The sequence below is a fragment of the Lutjanus erythropterus genome, chromosome 21 (genome assembly GCF_056507025.1).
Source record: "Lutjanus erythropterus isolate fLutEry1 chromosome 21, fLutEry1.hap2, whole genome shotgun sequence".
In the NCBI taxonomy this organism is placed as follows: Eukaryota; Metazoa; Chordata; class Actinopteri; order Lutjaniformes; family Lutjanidae; genus Lutjanus; species Lutjanus erythropterus.
The window spans coordinates 18,896,282-18,913,014 of NC_139337.1; the positions used below are offsets into that span (position 1 = coordinate 18,896,282).

The 16,733-nt window shown below is 40.1% G+C and overlaps 1 protein-coding gene across 1 annotated transcript in view; it reads right to left on the reverse strand.

Moving 5' to 3' along the window:
- Window positions 1-16,733, reverse strand: part of pan3 (poly(A) specific ribonuclease subunit PAN3) — a 35,993-nt gene continuing 19,260 nt past the window's right edge. The window contains exons 9-18 of the mRNA XM_084747015.1: window positions 16,228-16,389; window positions 13,936-14,052; window positions 13,242-13,343; window positions 11,521-11,686; window positions 11,143-11,230; window positions 10,161-10,300; window positions 7,462-7,591; window positions 4,047-4,111; window positions 3,824-3,962; window positions 1-2,518 (exon numbers count right to left, since the gene is read on the reverse strand). Coding sequence (XP_084603141.1) covers window positions 2,378-2,518; window positions 3,824-3,962; window positions 4,047-4,111; window positions 7,462-7,591; window positions 10,161-10,300; window positions 11,143-11,230; window positions 11,521-11,686; window positions 13,242-13,343; window positions 13,936-14,052; window positions 16,228-16,389 — 1,250 coding nt within the window. The 3' untranslated portion in view covers window positions 1-2,377. The remainder of the gene's footprint in view (window positions 2,519-3,823; window positions 3,963-4,046; window positions 4,112-7,461; window positions 7,592-10,160; window positions 10,301-11,142; window positions 11,231-11,520; window positions 11,687-13,241; window positions 13,344-13,935; window positions 14,053-16,227; window positions 16,390-16,733) is intronic.

A 16,733-nucleotide genomic window follows, 5' to 3' on the forward strand; every position in this document is an offset into this window, starting at 1 on the left:
TCAGTTTTGGTATTCTTTATTAAAATACTGCTGTACACACAAATATTGCAAAATTTGAGACAATGAACACAAGAGGGGCATAAAACATACTAAGATGGTGATTGTAGGTGTGTCGATGTGTGTCGGGGGGGAGGAGGAGAAGATGGTTGTCACTAATATTAACTGGAGTGTGTGTTATGATGTGGAAGATAGTGATATGAGCACTGACATTGTGTAGGCCGAGTTGGGGGGGGGGCGTGTGTGTGTGTCCGAAGGTGTTTGTGTGTGTGTGTGTGTGTGTGTTTTGAGGGTTTTCTAAAGCACCACATTCACCAAATATGTTTTGTCTGTTCATTTCACTAAAACAGAGGAAGTAGTACATGATCTAACACAGCCACTGGCTCCCTGCAGGTCTGTTGCCCCCGAGGACAGACCACTGACTTCCATGACCACCGACTGCAGCCAAAACACCACTCTCGTTTGTGCCTTTCACCTCGATTTGTCTCATATTGGACAGGGTGGTTCATACATGTGACATTGTTCTTCAGTCTAATGTTTGTACACATTTGTCAAAAGCTACTGAGGACAAAAACGAAGGCGCTCAAGAATGGTGGTCTGACAGAGCTCGGATTGAATTCATTCAGTCAATTTGATTCAAATCATCAGCGGAGTATGACCTGTTCTTAGGGGCAACATGAAATCCCTCACAGCATGATCTCCACAATGCCAATAAACTTCCTAAAAACCATAATCTGAAGACGTCCCACCCACTCCCACTGTAGCTCATCTGTCTGACTGGACAGGGGGCGGCCAATGACAGCCAAACACATTCAATCATTGGGCCCCTCCAGCTGTTTTGTCATCCTGAGAGAAATCCAAGCCGTTCGAGTGAGTGCAACAGCCAGCAGCCACTGCTTTGTCTCCAGCACGTTTTGTATATCATGATCTTTAAAAGTCAAATAAAACAAACAAAAAAAGAAAAACTGTTGGTGCCCTGATCCTATTCTCTCCTTCGCCCTCCACCCCTTTTCCCTAAACCCCTAAACCCCTGCTGGAATTGGTCCACAGAATAATAAAGAGCTGAATTGAGGCAAAAAATAAATTGCCCTCCCATTTCCCATCATGCATTCCTGCACAAAATCTGAGCAAAGAGAAAAACCAGCTAGAAAAATCACAAAAAGCGTCACTTTTTTTTCCTCAAATGTCGAGAAGAGGTGGTGAAGTTTGGGATAAAAGCAGGAAGAAGAAGGAGGGGAGAGTAGAGGGGTGAGAGGACGGGTGGGGAGGGGGAGACAAAATAAGGACATTCCACAAAGAGGCAGCTGTGGCTCCACCTCAACAGAAGCCCCACCCACATGGGCTACACCCAAGTGCTGGACAGCCGAACGAAAAATGACCCATCGTCGAGCAGTTCATGTCACCATAGCGTCCATTAACCAAAGGTGGTTGCTGCATACGTAACAAACACTTGGTTGGCGGCATCAGGAGAAGACACCCCTTCCTCAGTGCCAACAAAAACCACATTTTACCCCGCAAAATCCCCAATCCCAGTCCATGCTAGCCCACCCACCCACACATATGAGCCTGATGTTCCACAATCCTGAACTAAAATGTCAGTAATCCATTGATTTTTCCAGTTTTGTTAAGAACCCTTCCCACCCACCCAAGTGGTTTGTCCTTTCTGAGGGGGAACCAACAACCAAGGCAAAGGTAGGCTGGCCCATTTCATCAAACAGGTGCCATCCCGCCCCAACGAAAGCCTCGAGTGGTGTGTCCCGTCTCCTAGTGCGTCACACTGAAGGGGTGTGGTCTCCAGCCGGAAGAGAGACAGTCAATACAAAAGCTGGGTTTGTTTTTTTTTGTTGTTGTTGTTTGTTTTCATTCTTAGTCTGCTCTGGTGTTCATGTCCGTGTGTGTGACATTAGCTCTCTCTGTACACCCTGTAGGCCACTCACACATTTTCATAAAAATAACAAAAAATTAACAAAAAAATTAAAATCTTAGTGCATCCTCTTCTGAAAAATAAACCCCAATTGTAGAAATAAACAATAAAAGCAGGAAAAAAGTTCAAAACCTCACGGTTTGTTTCTCGTTTTGTTCCCCAAATCTAAAAAAATGTCATCATACTCGTTCGTCACAGCTTCCGTATTTGTCCTTTTTCTTTTTTTTTTCCTTTTGTTTTACGATTTTCAGCTGCGAGGTTTAGGAAAACTAAAAAAAATACACTTTAGAAAAAGCCTTCCTGGTGTGACAGGGTCAGTGTATGTGACTGAGGTTCACGAAGCCCTGCCCCGCTGCCTTCGCCGTGCTGATGTCATCTCCATGAGCCTGGTCCTCCCCTGTAGTGCAATAGTGAGCTCCAGGTCCGGGAAGTCCCACCCCGGGCCCAAAGAGGGCGCTACAGAGAGCCGGAGGCTGCGGCCTGCAGCTCCTGGAAGGTACTGTCGAAGCAGCGCTTCAGGTCCGAGTAGGTCACAACCAGGACGCTCTTCTCGTCCCGAGACACCAGGCTGATCTTCTCAGGAACGCCTGCGTCCAGCTGGGACAACACAGGACAATAAAGTGTTAAAAAAAAATACAATAAAACAACCTGTATGTTTTTTTTTGTATGCAGATAAATATGTTATCTTCGCCTAGTCTGTTTGAACATTTCTGCATGTTGGGGTCCCTGAACACTATTGGAATTTCATAAACTGGATCTGACTGCAAAGCTGAGATTCTTATGGATTACATTACATCACATTCATGTGATGTTAGTACCCACAGAAGCCATTAAATTGCAGTAAGACCATTTTTCCAAAATTTGACCTCACTTACAAACTAAAGACCTGCAGCATTCAGAGGACGGATGCTTTCCTTGGTATATGGACAACGAGGGGACAGCATGACGGTCTTGGTGTCTTACTGTAGTAGTCGTGAGGGATTTTTGATGTTTTTGAAATTAATTCTCAAGTGGTAAAAAAGTTGTGAACCAAATCTATGCAATAAATGGCATCAGCTAAAAAATGCATAACACTTTATGAGACATCACAGAGCATGAGAATGACTCATATACTTAAGTCATAATGCTTTAAACTCTACATTTTCAACATCTGAATAGAAAACAATGTTTATTACAGATTTATGACTAAATAAAACTTGACACAAAAAAATGACAAAAATACGTCCCGGAAGAGTAGATTTTCTGTGACAGGAAAGTCAGTATCTGTGGGATCTGGCCATCAGCATGTCAGGAGGAAATTGTGATAGCAATGAATTCTATTTTGTTACACCAAACAATTAATTAAAAAAAAAAAACTCCAGCAGATTAATATATAATGGAAATAATTACGCTGAAGGCACAAATTTTAAGCTAGTAGGCAAGTGGAAAGTAAGAGCTCATACTGAACTACAGAAGACCTTCTACATCTGAGATAAACATATGTAGCATATTTCATTATTAGGTGTCAGTCAAAGACTTGTGACGAACACAAATGTCAGTTTTAATCACACTTAGTTTATAGTGAAATCTCTGGAAAGCAAAGCAGAAAAATATCTAACAAACTAGTTCAAAAGTGCTGAGAGATCATCATTTCTGCTGCTCCTTCTCATGACCAGCTGGTAACCAAATACCAAATGTCACTGATGGAAGTCAGCCAATAATAGACCTACTTTTACTGACTCTCCTCTGCTATCAGTTGGCAAATGTCTGCGTGTTTTTTTTGGGCCAGTGCTTATGAAGCATGAACAGACGCTCTGAAAATAGGCCACTTTGCATGTTTGACTTACCAAATTTATGCACATTCAAGTATCACTGATGATGATGAATAAAAAAAGGAAAAAAAGAAGAAGACAGGTCACTTACTTTGTTGAGGCAGGAGACGATGTGGCTGAGGTCGATCCAGGGCGTTCCGGCTTCTGTCACCTGGTGAAACAGGTGATCCCGGAAAAGCTTCAACAGGTAGCGGTCGCCCGTCTCTGACCACGTCGGGTCCTTCTGAAACCTGATTCACACAGTACAAAGTCACAGAGTGTCAACACAACCACAAGTTACGCACACGGTGGATCTTTATACAAGTGATACTCACTCTGGACGCTCGTTGATGGTGCCCAGTTTAGCCAACAGGCGGAAGAGACGGCCGTTTTGCACCTCCTGCAAAAAAACAGTATGTGTTTATTTAGATTTATATTAACCAATCTAAATTCCCAAACAGGTTTTAAAATATGATTTTCTGACATTTTTGCCTTCATTGAACGGTTGGTAGTGAAGAGGCAGGCAGAAAACAAAGGGAAAGTGTATGACATGCAACAATCATGGTGCTGTAACCATTAATCTGTGTCAATATGGACAGAATCGCTACAGAGGGACTTCTTTAACAAGAGTGAGATGCATTTTGTTTAACCAGAAACAGCCGATTTATTGCTCTCATAAGTCTTCATTTACCAAAATAGTATTTTATCATCAGAAACAAAATAAAACTCACCAAAATGTCTTAGGGTAACTTCAGTATTACTTAACCTGGACCCTATTTTTCTGTTTCCGTGTCTAAACTAACTAAACTCACTTTACAGAAATGGTCATTTTATCACAGTCATCCTTATTCAAGCTCAACAGAAACAAAATGAAACTCACCAAAAATGTCTTGGCTCATCTTTCCACTGGTCCAACAATCACCAGCTCAGGTTTGATTGAAATAAATCCTTTATTCACCAAGTTAAATGTGAAAACATTCTGGGTGTACATACTGTACCTCTGCTGTTCCACTGTTGCCCTCTCACTTCTCTATCGACATCTAATGCAGTAATTCAAGGGTTTACTACAACCACTTGCAGTTTTTTAGAAAGTGGAAAGATGAGCCAATGTTTTTGGGGAGATTAGCTGGCTTTAGTCAAGTCTGAATGAAGATGACTATAATAAAATGATCAATTCTGTAATAGAGGGAGTTTGGTCAGTTTAGACACAGGGACACAGGAAAAAAAAGAGTTCAGGCTGAAAAACACTTAAATTACACTTTTAAAAAATACAGAGCTGAAACTTAAAGGAATATCCTTATCTTAACACACTGATAGTAGCACAAATGCGAAACTTCCACCATTACAGCTGTAAAGAAAGCAGTTCTGTGGGGTATGCAGATATTGCAGGGTGAAGGATAAATGAAAATAAATATACAAACAAATGAATTAATGAATACATACATGAGGAAAGAAAGGAATTAATGAATGAGAGGTATGGACAAACAGCTCAAATATTAAAGGCAAAGATGTATGCGACAATTCCTCCTTAAAAACCGCGGACCTCTTTAAAATAACAATACTGCTCATACCTGCGTGGAACATTGTACAGAAAGTCAAGTGACAAACGTTTCAGTTTCCGACAAACACTTCCTTCTTACTGAAAGTCAACCAGGAGAAGCTGCTTTTTCTTCCGTTTAATTAAAAGACATAAATCTGAACAGCTCCAAAATATTTACTGAAAACTAATCTAGATGTGTCCACTAGTGTCTCTGGATGTTCAGCTGTAATTATATTTTAAAATATAAGCAGTTACAGATACAGTGATGTTTGGACGTCACATCAGATGACTGGTTGTGTCTCACCTTTTACCTCTGCAGATATAATTTAATCCTGCCTCTCCTTTCTCTTCCTCCTCTCTGCCTGTCTCACCCTGTCAAAAGTTCTGCACTGTTGGACAAAGTGAAAAGTATTGAAAACCAGTCAACTGTCATGTTGTCCTCCTTACACTTCCTCCTTATGATGGGAAAACCTTTGGGCTGCTAATGACAATTTAATTTAATTCTCACTTTTCAACACACTGCCTTGCAGTCACTTGCAACTGATTTTTTTCACATTTTAGTGTAGGTTTGCGCAATACATTGAATTAAATGAATCAATTTAAATTTTTGGATTTGTGCAATGTGTGAAATGGCTACAACTTTAAAATTAGAGGGAACTATTACAAAGTGCACAAAAAGGTTATTTTCAGTCAAAATGTAACTAACGACAGTTGTAACATGGAGTGTGACATTATAGCTGCACAGTTAATACAAATATTATCAAAACTGCGCCACACGCAATGACCAAATCACAGAAGCTGTTATTTTGCTCTCTAGAAAGAAAACATGATGATGTGACATTTGTTAATGTCTGAATCAAACAAACATGACTGTAATATTTTTTGTCATATTGAAATTGTAATATCTGTCAAAGTAGCTGCAATATGATTTTTTTTTCCAAACATATCGTACACACTAATATGACAGGAGTACTAAAATACCTATATTATATGGACAGGCATGGCTCCAGGTTTCCCCAGACTCCAGATGACAGCTGCCTCTGGCTACCATCGTGAACTTAATGGTCTCATTTTCGACCGGCAAAAAAGGCTCTGCTTGTTGATCTGATCTTTTGATAGGAGAGGCGAGGACACGAGATGCCTGAACAGCCTGGAGATTCTACTTTGTTCAGTTTGTTTCTACCTGATGGGTTGTTAATGCAGGGCTAGCCAGCTGACTGCAGATATCAGGCTGATACAAAGAAACACAAACAGTAAGGGCAGATAATTATTAGACTAATCTTGCCCCGCTATGTGACCTGAAACTGATTATTTAGCGGAGGCATGTAGCACCGAAAATGCAGCTGTGTGTGATAATCTGTATTTTTATTGTGGATAACAGCTTTGCATGTGGTGATGTCTTTTATTATTCTTGCTCAAATGTCTTGTTTGATAAAAATATTATGTGTGATTGAGAAATAACCTAAAAAGACAGAAATGATGCCAACCGCAGGCCTGACCTAACAGTGGTGTTGCAATGATGCAGCCACCGGCAGCCTACAACACTTCACATGATATTCTACCCCATGCTATGGTTGAACTCCAGACAGATAAAGTTGTATACTTCTTTGTCTTAAAGGAAATTTTTGTGTTTGTAAAAAGTGTTTTGTGTTTCAAGTCTTAAAAGTTTTTGTCAAGAAAAAGGCTCTTCGGTCCAGTACACTGCTACTGCTTCCTGTGCGCAGACACATGTTCAGCTAACACATAATGCAGAGATGGTCTGATAAACAGGAGACGCTGACACTCTCTTCACCAGCGCAGATATCAGCAGATCACAGGCAGGTTTGACCAGAAAAGCTAACCTGTTTTTCTAGCTCACTGCTCTAATCTTCAGCTGTGAGAGCAAGCTGCAAACTACAGAGACGGGGTGTTAAAAGGAAATTGGGCAATGAACAAGAAAAGATGAGGCGAGGGTCAATTGTTTCACACATTCACGCTCTAATATGGGGGAACTAAATTCAAGACAAGACTGCAGAGCCTAATATATACCATACAACATCCTGTGTGCACACAACTTCCCTCTTAGCTTACCAAACCCATGCCCCTTTTCCGGCCCCAACCCAAGAATATCAGCCTGACAAGAACATGACTGCATCATGTAAATACATGCACACATTAACTCTTCCTTTATGCCTTTTCTCAAAAACAAAAACATGATCCCCTTCACATACCTTGGCCAGGTCCTCCTCAATGACATCATTCCTCATCTGCGATGCATCCAGCTGTGTGTAGAATCGAGCTCCAATCATCGGCATGATGTCATTGACACTGCGCAGGCGAGACTGTTCAGTCAGCAGATACCTGAACATACACAAACACATCAGTTTGTCTTCAGGTGAAATGGAAAGGATGAATATCGCCATTCAGTGTCATTATCACTCAGGTCAAGTCAAGCATTATTATTAAGGGTGTATGAAAATATCGAAAAGATCGAGTATCACGATATTATGTTTTATGATACTGTATTGATTCCCTAAACACTGTACAAGTAATATTTAGATGCATCAAAGATTTGTGGCAGGTGGTTCATTTTGTGTTGTATTTAAACTTGCATAGTCGTGTTTTTAATCTAGCGTCCCTCTTCTCATTGCTCAAAATAGTGAACTTTTTTAATTCCAATGTTATGCTTATGGCGTTGCGTTCTTTACAGGATGACAGTTTTCCTAAAATTAGATTTTCAATAAATAGCAATACATCACCTCACTTACAGTATCACAAGATATCACAATATACTGAATCGTAACCCCTGGATCATATGTATCGTCTGACTTGCCAATTCCAATTTTGTCCATTTTCTTTCTTTCCAAGAACTCTAATTGACAACATAAATAAAATGTTTATCAAGTTTTCTTTAATGGAAAATTAAACTAAGTTAATATTAAAACACTGCCTATTAAATAGCTTTTACATTTACTCTAAAACTGCTCCAGTTTCCTGCCAGGCCTCATATTCTTTTTCTGTCTCTCGCTCCACCTTTCCCCTTTTTCCAACCTTCTTTCTGCCCTCATGTTCTCTAGTCTATTTCTCCGTCTCTTCTTTCCCAGAATTTCACTCTTTATGCCGTTTTGGAGCTCATCGCTCCTCTTAACACTGCTGACACAGCGTGTAGTGTAGTTATGAACACGTAGGTGTGACATGATAACCATGATAGGAATCTTCCATCAGCGCGATCAACCACAATATGATAAATGATTAACCATTAATCAGTGCGCAAATGAAAGCGTGATTACCAGAGTAATGTGTGGTAAAGGTTTCCATGCAGGGGAGCTGTTTAACAGCTTCACGTCGACAGAGTCAGACAGTTATAAATAACAACGATACATAGATTTTAATCTGAGCTGAGCAAAGTATGATGACATACCGATCATATAAGCGCTCACATTAAAGTCTTGGGGTAACTAATATCTAACGGGATTTCCTGATTTTAAACACTTAATGAAGTGGAATTAATGAAGTGTTTACAGAGATTTTGGATGACTCAGTGTCTTTAAAAAGCAGGCGTAAACTGAGACAACATCTTATGAATAAGTTAATCAACCCAACTTTGAAGGTCATATATGCACACAATGTGTAAAAGCGTCAGTCTTGTCAAGACACAAATGTAAATTCTCAACTCCTCTTCAATATCTATTAGTTTGATGTCAAAGGCAACTGGACTGACTGTAAACACAATTTCGTCTTCGGATTTCTTGGTTAGAAGTAACCTGACTCTTCAGACATACTCTCAGCTCCTCACTAACAAAATAAGGTCATATTGTTTCATTCGTTAATCTATATCGACTCTGACCTTCAATAAATGGATTAATACATCACATCCACTGATTTACTTGCTGTCTCACTTACTGTATACAAAATGCTGTCATTTTTTCCACAGAAAATCCATTGCGAGACGTATGTCGTGACCACACACTGCAATGTACTTCATTTGAAATTTTAGTACCATCATGCACTACGCGAGTGGTGTGGGTGGCTGATGTGTCAATCTGAGTTCTAGGAAACAGACATTAATCAGATATGCAGTTAGTTATCTGACAGCTGGAGCCACTGAAACGGTTTGAAAATATGCTGAATAATATATTTTACATCGTAAACTTCGATTATTAACCCACACAGAGCTGTTGATTAATAAAACTATTATTGTTAGACTGGTGACTTTTATTTTTATCTTAATACAGATGTGTATCAAAACTTCCCCCCAGAGAGTGATATATCCTGCCCTGACATCAGAAAGATAAAACAGATAATTTGTGCAAAGATACACACTTAAGACCAGATGACTACCATGCAGAGGTTGCGTTAACTGAATATTTTCTGCCATGGACTGTTTTTTTAACGAAGGACAAAATCTGAAGGCATTTTGACAGATAGATCAAATCTTTAGCCAAATAAAAAATAAATAAAATAATAATTACGGGAGAAGCTCCCCATGTCACACCTGGCTGCGTAAGAGGAGATGGACAGAGAGAGAGCACTGTGGGCAGAAGAGCTGTGGACAAATATTTGAACAAATTTCATGCCTTTGTCCTGAACACTACTTCGCTTTTGTTTCTGTTGCGTGAGACATGCAAGTGAAAAATGTGTCTGACTCACTTGCAGGGGGAGTAAGGCAACATCTGTTGCCATGCAAACATGGGAATATGTCATGTGGCAGGAAGTTGTGAAGGAAGTTCCTTGTTGAGAACAGGTGAGGAGACTGATTTGCTCAATCAGCAGCGTGTGGATATGGGGTGTTAACAAAACTTTCCTGTTAGCTACAGATACTCTGTTCACTGACCCAAATATTAGGTTGATTCTATGAAAAATTTTACAGGTGGTGTGTGTGATATGACCAACACAAGCCTCATCATGCTGCACCCGCTCCCGTTCTTACAGAATGAGGTTCTTGAGGTCTGAAGAGTAGTTGATGGACACCAGCTCCATGGCCTTCTGCAGGTTCTCCCTTTGAATGCCAGCCAGGGAGTTACACGCCAGCGCCAGCACCACCTTGCCCAGCGACACTAGGTCTGCTTGCTACACAACAGAAATACACACATCAAAGATATGAAGTCCTTCAAAGTGAGTTCCAAGGGACAGTCCCCCACAAAATCAAAAACACATTTTTCCTCTTACCTGTGGTGCTATTTAACCAACTAGATTGTTTTGTTCCAAGTTTTGGAGATATTGGCATCAGAGGTGTTTGCCTTTCGTCAAATATTGTAGAACTAGATATCACTTGGCTTGTGGTGCTTAAAATGCAACTAACGATCATTTTCATTGATGATTAATCTGCCGACAATTTACTAGATCAATCACTTAGTTGTTTGGTCTCTAAAAATTCAGAAAATGGCAAAAAATGTTGATCATTGTTTCTCAAAGCCGATGACAACGTCCTCAATGTGTTGTTTTGTCTACAACCTAAAGTTATTCAGTTTACTGTCACAGAGGACTGAAGGAACCAGAAAATATTCACAGTAAAGAATCTGGAATCAGAAAAGAAAGAAAAAAGTCCCTACATGAAACAGCTCACAGCATAGTCTACAGATTATCTTCAGTAACTACATCATGATTTCTAGGAAGAGACACTGACTTTTTCAAATGTATGTTTTAAGCACTTTGAACACCTCAGTGGTATCTAGTCTAATTATATCCAAGAAGAGGCAGACATCTCTACAGCTGATATCTCTAAAACTCAACGACTCAAACCAAAATAATGAATGGATAAAATTATGTATTTCTGACTTGGTACTGAACTGTCCCTTTAGCCACACATGCTGGTGGTGTTAAGAACTCTCTTCATCAGTCATGCTGCACAAATCTTCTTCTGTAATATATATTCACATGTAATTGACCACAAACTACATCATAGGGAGTACCTGGTACTGTGGCATGAGGGCAAGATGATTCGTCTGACTGTTGTCAAAAGTTAAGACATCAAACACCCCAACACAGTTCACCCGTAACCTGCAAAGATAAGACACCATTATCGTCAAAAGTTTGTGTGCATGTGTGTTGAGTGTGCAAAGTCGACCACATGGTTGTGAAAAATAAGGAAGCCTGAGCTGAAAATACTCTTCCGCTTTAATGCATTTTCTGTTAACAGTCATATCTACGCCTTCTGAACTGGAAATTGAAATTCATGAAGCTCCACACATGAACATTTATGGTTATAGGTGAGAAGTTCTAATCAGCAGCATTCATCAACCCATGCTGACTGACGAAAAGACTGTGGGGGTGTTTGTGTAAGTTTGTACCTGGTCTTGCCAGTGATAAGAATCTTGCTGGGGTCCATGACACGGCAGGCCAGGCCGGCAGTGTGGATGGTGCGCAGGGCAGAGCTGAGCTGGACGATGTAGGCCCAGATCAGAGACTCGGGGAGCAGACCTGCGTGCTGCCGTGGCGGGGGAGGTTCATGTTGTCCTGCACATGAAGACATGGTTTATCACACAAACACAGCCGCAAGGGTTAGACATTACCTCTGAACTTAACCTCAAACTGCCGCTAACTTCCTTCGCAAACTTCACGTCAGGAAAAACTGTCAGACACGTAATTTTTCAGTCAGGAGGTTAACAGTGAAAAGTACCCACCATAATTTCAGAAATCACTTATTTTCTATGGCCAACAGTCCAAAACCCCCCAAAATTCAGTTTACATTTATGTAAAACTGAAATCCCCACAAATTTGACATTATTGTAAGTCGTTTTTAAGGAATAACGCCAAATGAAATGGAAAAAAATACTTAAAGGTTTTCAAAAGAGGAGAGGTTATCAAAAGGAGAACACGTATAATAGTCTACATGTGTATGATTTGGTTAAAGAGAGAGTTCAGAGATACAGTTTTGGGGAATTTTACCGTTTTCCCAACTTTCCTGAATCAGAAACTCATATTTGCCATTGTACTAACATGTGACATTCTTTATATATATTCTTTATTTCTAATCTTTTTTGTTTGTTTTCATTTCAGGTCTAGTATGAACAGAATAACTGAGGGCAAATTCAGTTCACTGTTCACAGAAATCATGTTTAGTCTTACTTGTAATATTCTATCATGCTTATCACAAACAAAGTTGGCAAATGACAGTTACATGATGACAGTCAGTGTGGGTGTGTACTGCACAACAGAAGCCGCAGTGTCACACTGAAAGCACAAGTGATAGTCAAAAGGTTTGTTTCAATTAAAGCCAAACACTACATGATCCAGTTCTTTTAAAAGGTATTTTTGTATGTTTCCTACAACTACACAGAGCCAGCTCTTTGCAGGAATGCACGTCACACGTTACACTTCTTGAATTTCTCTCAGCATCGAGCTCATTCTGACCTGCACTCTGTGGTAAACAGTTTGGCTACGCTGCCTGCCTGCTCCAGACTTGAAAACTGAAAAATACTTTTTTTCCATATGTATCCAGACCTGGAAGTTAATAAAATCAAACTCCAGACTGTGTAGGAACCCTGTATACAATTCATCCATTACGGTTTATTACCAGTGTTTGCTACAGACTACACAGTGGCTCAGGGTCTGAATGGTTTTGCTTCCTCTGTCTGCATTCCTGTAGGTACACCATACAGCACCTGCCCTAGGATCAGTTTCAGCCACAGTTTCCTCCAGGTCCCCATGTCTCTCTTGCACAGACACACACGTTAACTGTCAAAACTAGGACACAACAAACACTTGAACTTTCTGCGGGGCTTCAAGATATCCATGAGAGTAGTTTTGACATTTGAACTTCTGAGGAAAGTTGTCTTTTTCAAACTCAGCTGAGTGCATTTTCACATAATATTCTATGCCATCAAATGTCGGATGTGAGCACGACCGCATGCAATGAAACGTGAAACACACACACCCAACAGTTATAGGCCTATGACCTCATTAGCAAATGAGTAAACAAACTCAAAATGTGTGAAGTGGTGTTGAGCACAGGGTCGCCTGAGGTGATGCTTCCGAGTCTATTTCGATGTGGGAGGGACGACCAACTTACCCCACTTCCTTTTGGTGAAGTACGAATCTGCTGCTGGGTCATTGAAGTGTCTGCTGAACATGGTTTCTGCACCCGCATGGAAATCATAGGAGAACACCAACGCTACGGCAAAAAGATGGAGAAGGAGACAGTTCGAAATCTAAACAATCAGCAAGTCAAGACAGTCTAACAACACATTACTTTTCTTCATTCAGCTATTGTCATTTTGTCTTGCTTTATGACAGGGTGAAAATGAACCTTTTTGTTGACTTACCAAGCGGCTAATGAATGTTCAAATTTTGCCAGCTTCTCAATAGATCACCATTGTGGGTGTTTTTTTGTGGCTGATGACTGATGCAAATCCAGCAGCCACTTGCATGGTTTTACTGGCATTTGGGTCATGGCTGGTGCTAATTTTGAGCTCTTCCCTTAAGCGTTTTCTATCAGCCAATTGAGTTCTTTATTGCGCCTGCTAATTTTTGAGAGCTAAGAACACAAAACTTGATTAAAAAGAGCATAGTTGCAATCTTGCAGCGTCAAGTGTATCACTCCACTTATATCTAAGCATTTGGTTAAACATCACAATCAATAAAATTATGGAGCCGATCACTTTTATGTCTGGGTCCTGTAAAAACAAGACAAATTAACCACATCCACAAGACACAAACATGGAAGTCCTGCGCATAAAATTTGCTTATACAAAATACACACTCACAGTGGTCTCCAAAGGCCTTTGTGGTGAAGACCTCCCTCAGTGTTACCGAGTTTGAGTGCTGAATCTTCTTCCACATGTCCACCAACATCATGCACTTGGTGTTAACAAGGCGGAAACCTGGAAAAATTTTACAGATACAAATCAAACATTCAGGCAATTAGAAACAAAGAAAAACCTTTTACACTATTATCCACTACACTACATCCTGTACCATTTGTAAATACGCTAACAGCTGCCCCACAAACACATGCATTTCATGTTCATTCTAATGGATGCAAGGAATCACATATTAAGAGCCCTAAGACGCTGGGATTCCCTGACAGAGGAAATATGGCAGGCTGAGTCAGTAGCAGCAAGCAAGCCGGCATTGTGTAATCAAAAGAGGCACTGATCAACGAGTTATTCTGCTCGTTTATAATTGGTTGCTTCTCTTGCTACAAATTTGTTAAAAAGACTGACTTGTATGATGATCTGTGAGGAGGATTTCTCTTCTCCTGTCTGTCTGTGTGTGTCTACTTAGTGCAAACAGCTCTGGGTCAGTGCTGTATAAAATGTCCACGCGTTTCTCTCCGCATAAAACAGCTCACAAATATGTGGCGTAAGTCTGTAACATGTAACTGGGCAGTGTCCTGATCCACCATGTCAGCTTACCCTTTTTCACAGACATTGATCCAGCTCTGTTAATATCTCCATTGATGAATCAGGGGCGGAACAAAACTCCCATTCTGCCTCTGTACCTTTTACACGGACAGCAAGGTGGAGTAAAGGTGCAACCTGCCTTGAATGGGCTAGCATCTTCTTCTAAATCTATACTTAAAATGCACTTTCATCATGCTGCCTTACCAAATTTCATCTGGCTTTAGTTTTATTGCTTGTTATGGGTTTTGTGATTTAAATTAGTTTTTATGTGGTTCGTTTAATTCTTTTATTCTTTTTATTGCTGTTTTATGTGTTTTCATGGTATGTTTTATGTTCTTTACTTGCTCTGCGAAGGACTTTGTAACTTTGTCTTGAGAGGTGTTATACAACACAAACCATGCCCTGCACTGCTCATCAAAAATGACAAGTAATTGCCATAATGAAGTTCGTATTTTCACCACAACAGAAATGTATCATTTTCCTTTTAAAGGGGAAACCCAGTGTTGACGTCTGACGGTCAGACAGGTGAGGGCTTATCTAATTTTATGCTACAACGAAAATTAATGATTATTCCACAGGGGAAAAACACATCTGCAATTCTGCAAATAACTTATTTCCAATGCTGTTTTAGTTGCTCCACATATATAGTTTCTGAAAATGTCACTTTGGTTACTTCTACTCGACGTCTTGACTTCATTATCGCCACTGTCCTGAAAATCTGTTATCTCCAAATTCGATGATGCGTGGGTTTTGCTGTTATTGTATAAAGCTTACATTTTTTATGTTTCCATTGGCTCGTGGGAGTGTTTTTTCCAAGTGGCAGTATTAGTGTGTCAGATGACTTGGTCACATGACCTCCTGATTAGTTGCTTTTGAAGTAGCACACTTGTGTCTTATTGTTTTCTTTAAGCCCTGATGAAGACTCTGTTGAGACAAAATGGATTGGCTGTCATCCTTTACTTAAGTTTGACAGTCGGTGTTTGTTTTATGCTCACCTAATTTTTAGCCCCATGATTTTTGCATTGACAATTTTCTTCACTGGTAATTTTGAATTTTTTAATAAAGCTGAAGGAAGGTGCTCTTGTGTGAGCTGAGACAATACTCCTATTTCTTAAGCCAAACAAAAGATTTATTGAACCACTGGCTCATCTAAAACATTCTTTGCCAGAAAGCTAAAACCATAGCTATTTTTCTAAGCTCATGAAATGTTTACATTCTGGAGGCAAATGGTTTTCACTGGACGATCAACGATATGCTGCTTTCTGCTTCACTAAATTTCTGTTACATAGATTAAATAAATTGCATTTAGATAAATATTCTATCTGTGTTAAGACTTAATGCTGTTTTCAGACACTTCTATATTGAAAAAGACAGGGCTTGCTGTTTCTCTGTTAATAAAACATGATCTCAGTGTGAAAAAACAGGGAGAGAAATGGACTACTTCACTAGAATAGCTAAAAATAAAGAAAAAGAAAATAAAAAGGAAACATCCATCTCAGCCAGCTAGCTGTTTTTTCACTTTGTAAATTAAGATACCTTAACAGTCAATAAATGACTCCATCTTTTGTCACAGTGGCTATTTTGGTTGTCTGACATCTGTGTTGGGCTTCTTTGAAACGACAACAACTTCTGATCACTGCACTTCTGTTTTACCGTGTATCCTCCTCAGGCAGTAGGGCAGGTCATCCTTGCTGTTGACCGCCTTGTAGCAGGAAGTGATGTAGCTGAAGTTGCTGGTCTTCTGCATGCGGTTTGGTGGGGGCAGGGGCTCGAGGGGGAACAGGCTATGGTAACTGTCCACCTCAGACGGTACATCTGCCAAAGACAGAAGCAGTTTCAGAAGGAAAAAAAAGAAACAAAAGTTAACATGCTACTGCACAACCACATGCAATCAAAAACACATCAACAAGTGTAAGTAGGTCAAAACACATTAACAATTAGACCAACACTAAATCAGCACAACATTATGAAAGTCATACATGATTTGGTTTCACAAATGTATATCATATCATGCAATTCAACAGTTTACTGTTGTGGCCCGTTGCATGACAGACACAAGTGGGTGACTGGAAGCAAAACCCACTGAGACCACAAACATGACATTTCAACATCCCGCCACACTAACGTGAAGAAACAAGCTTCACAAGAGATGGGCACAT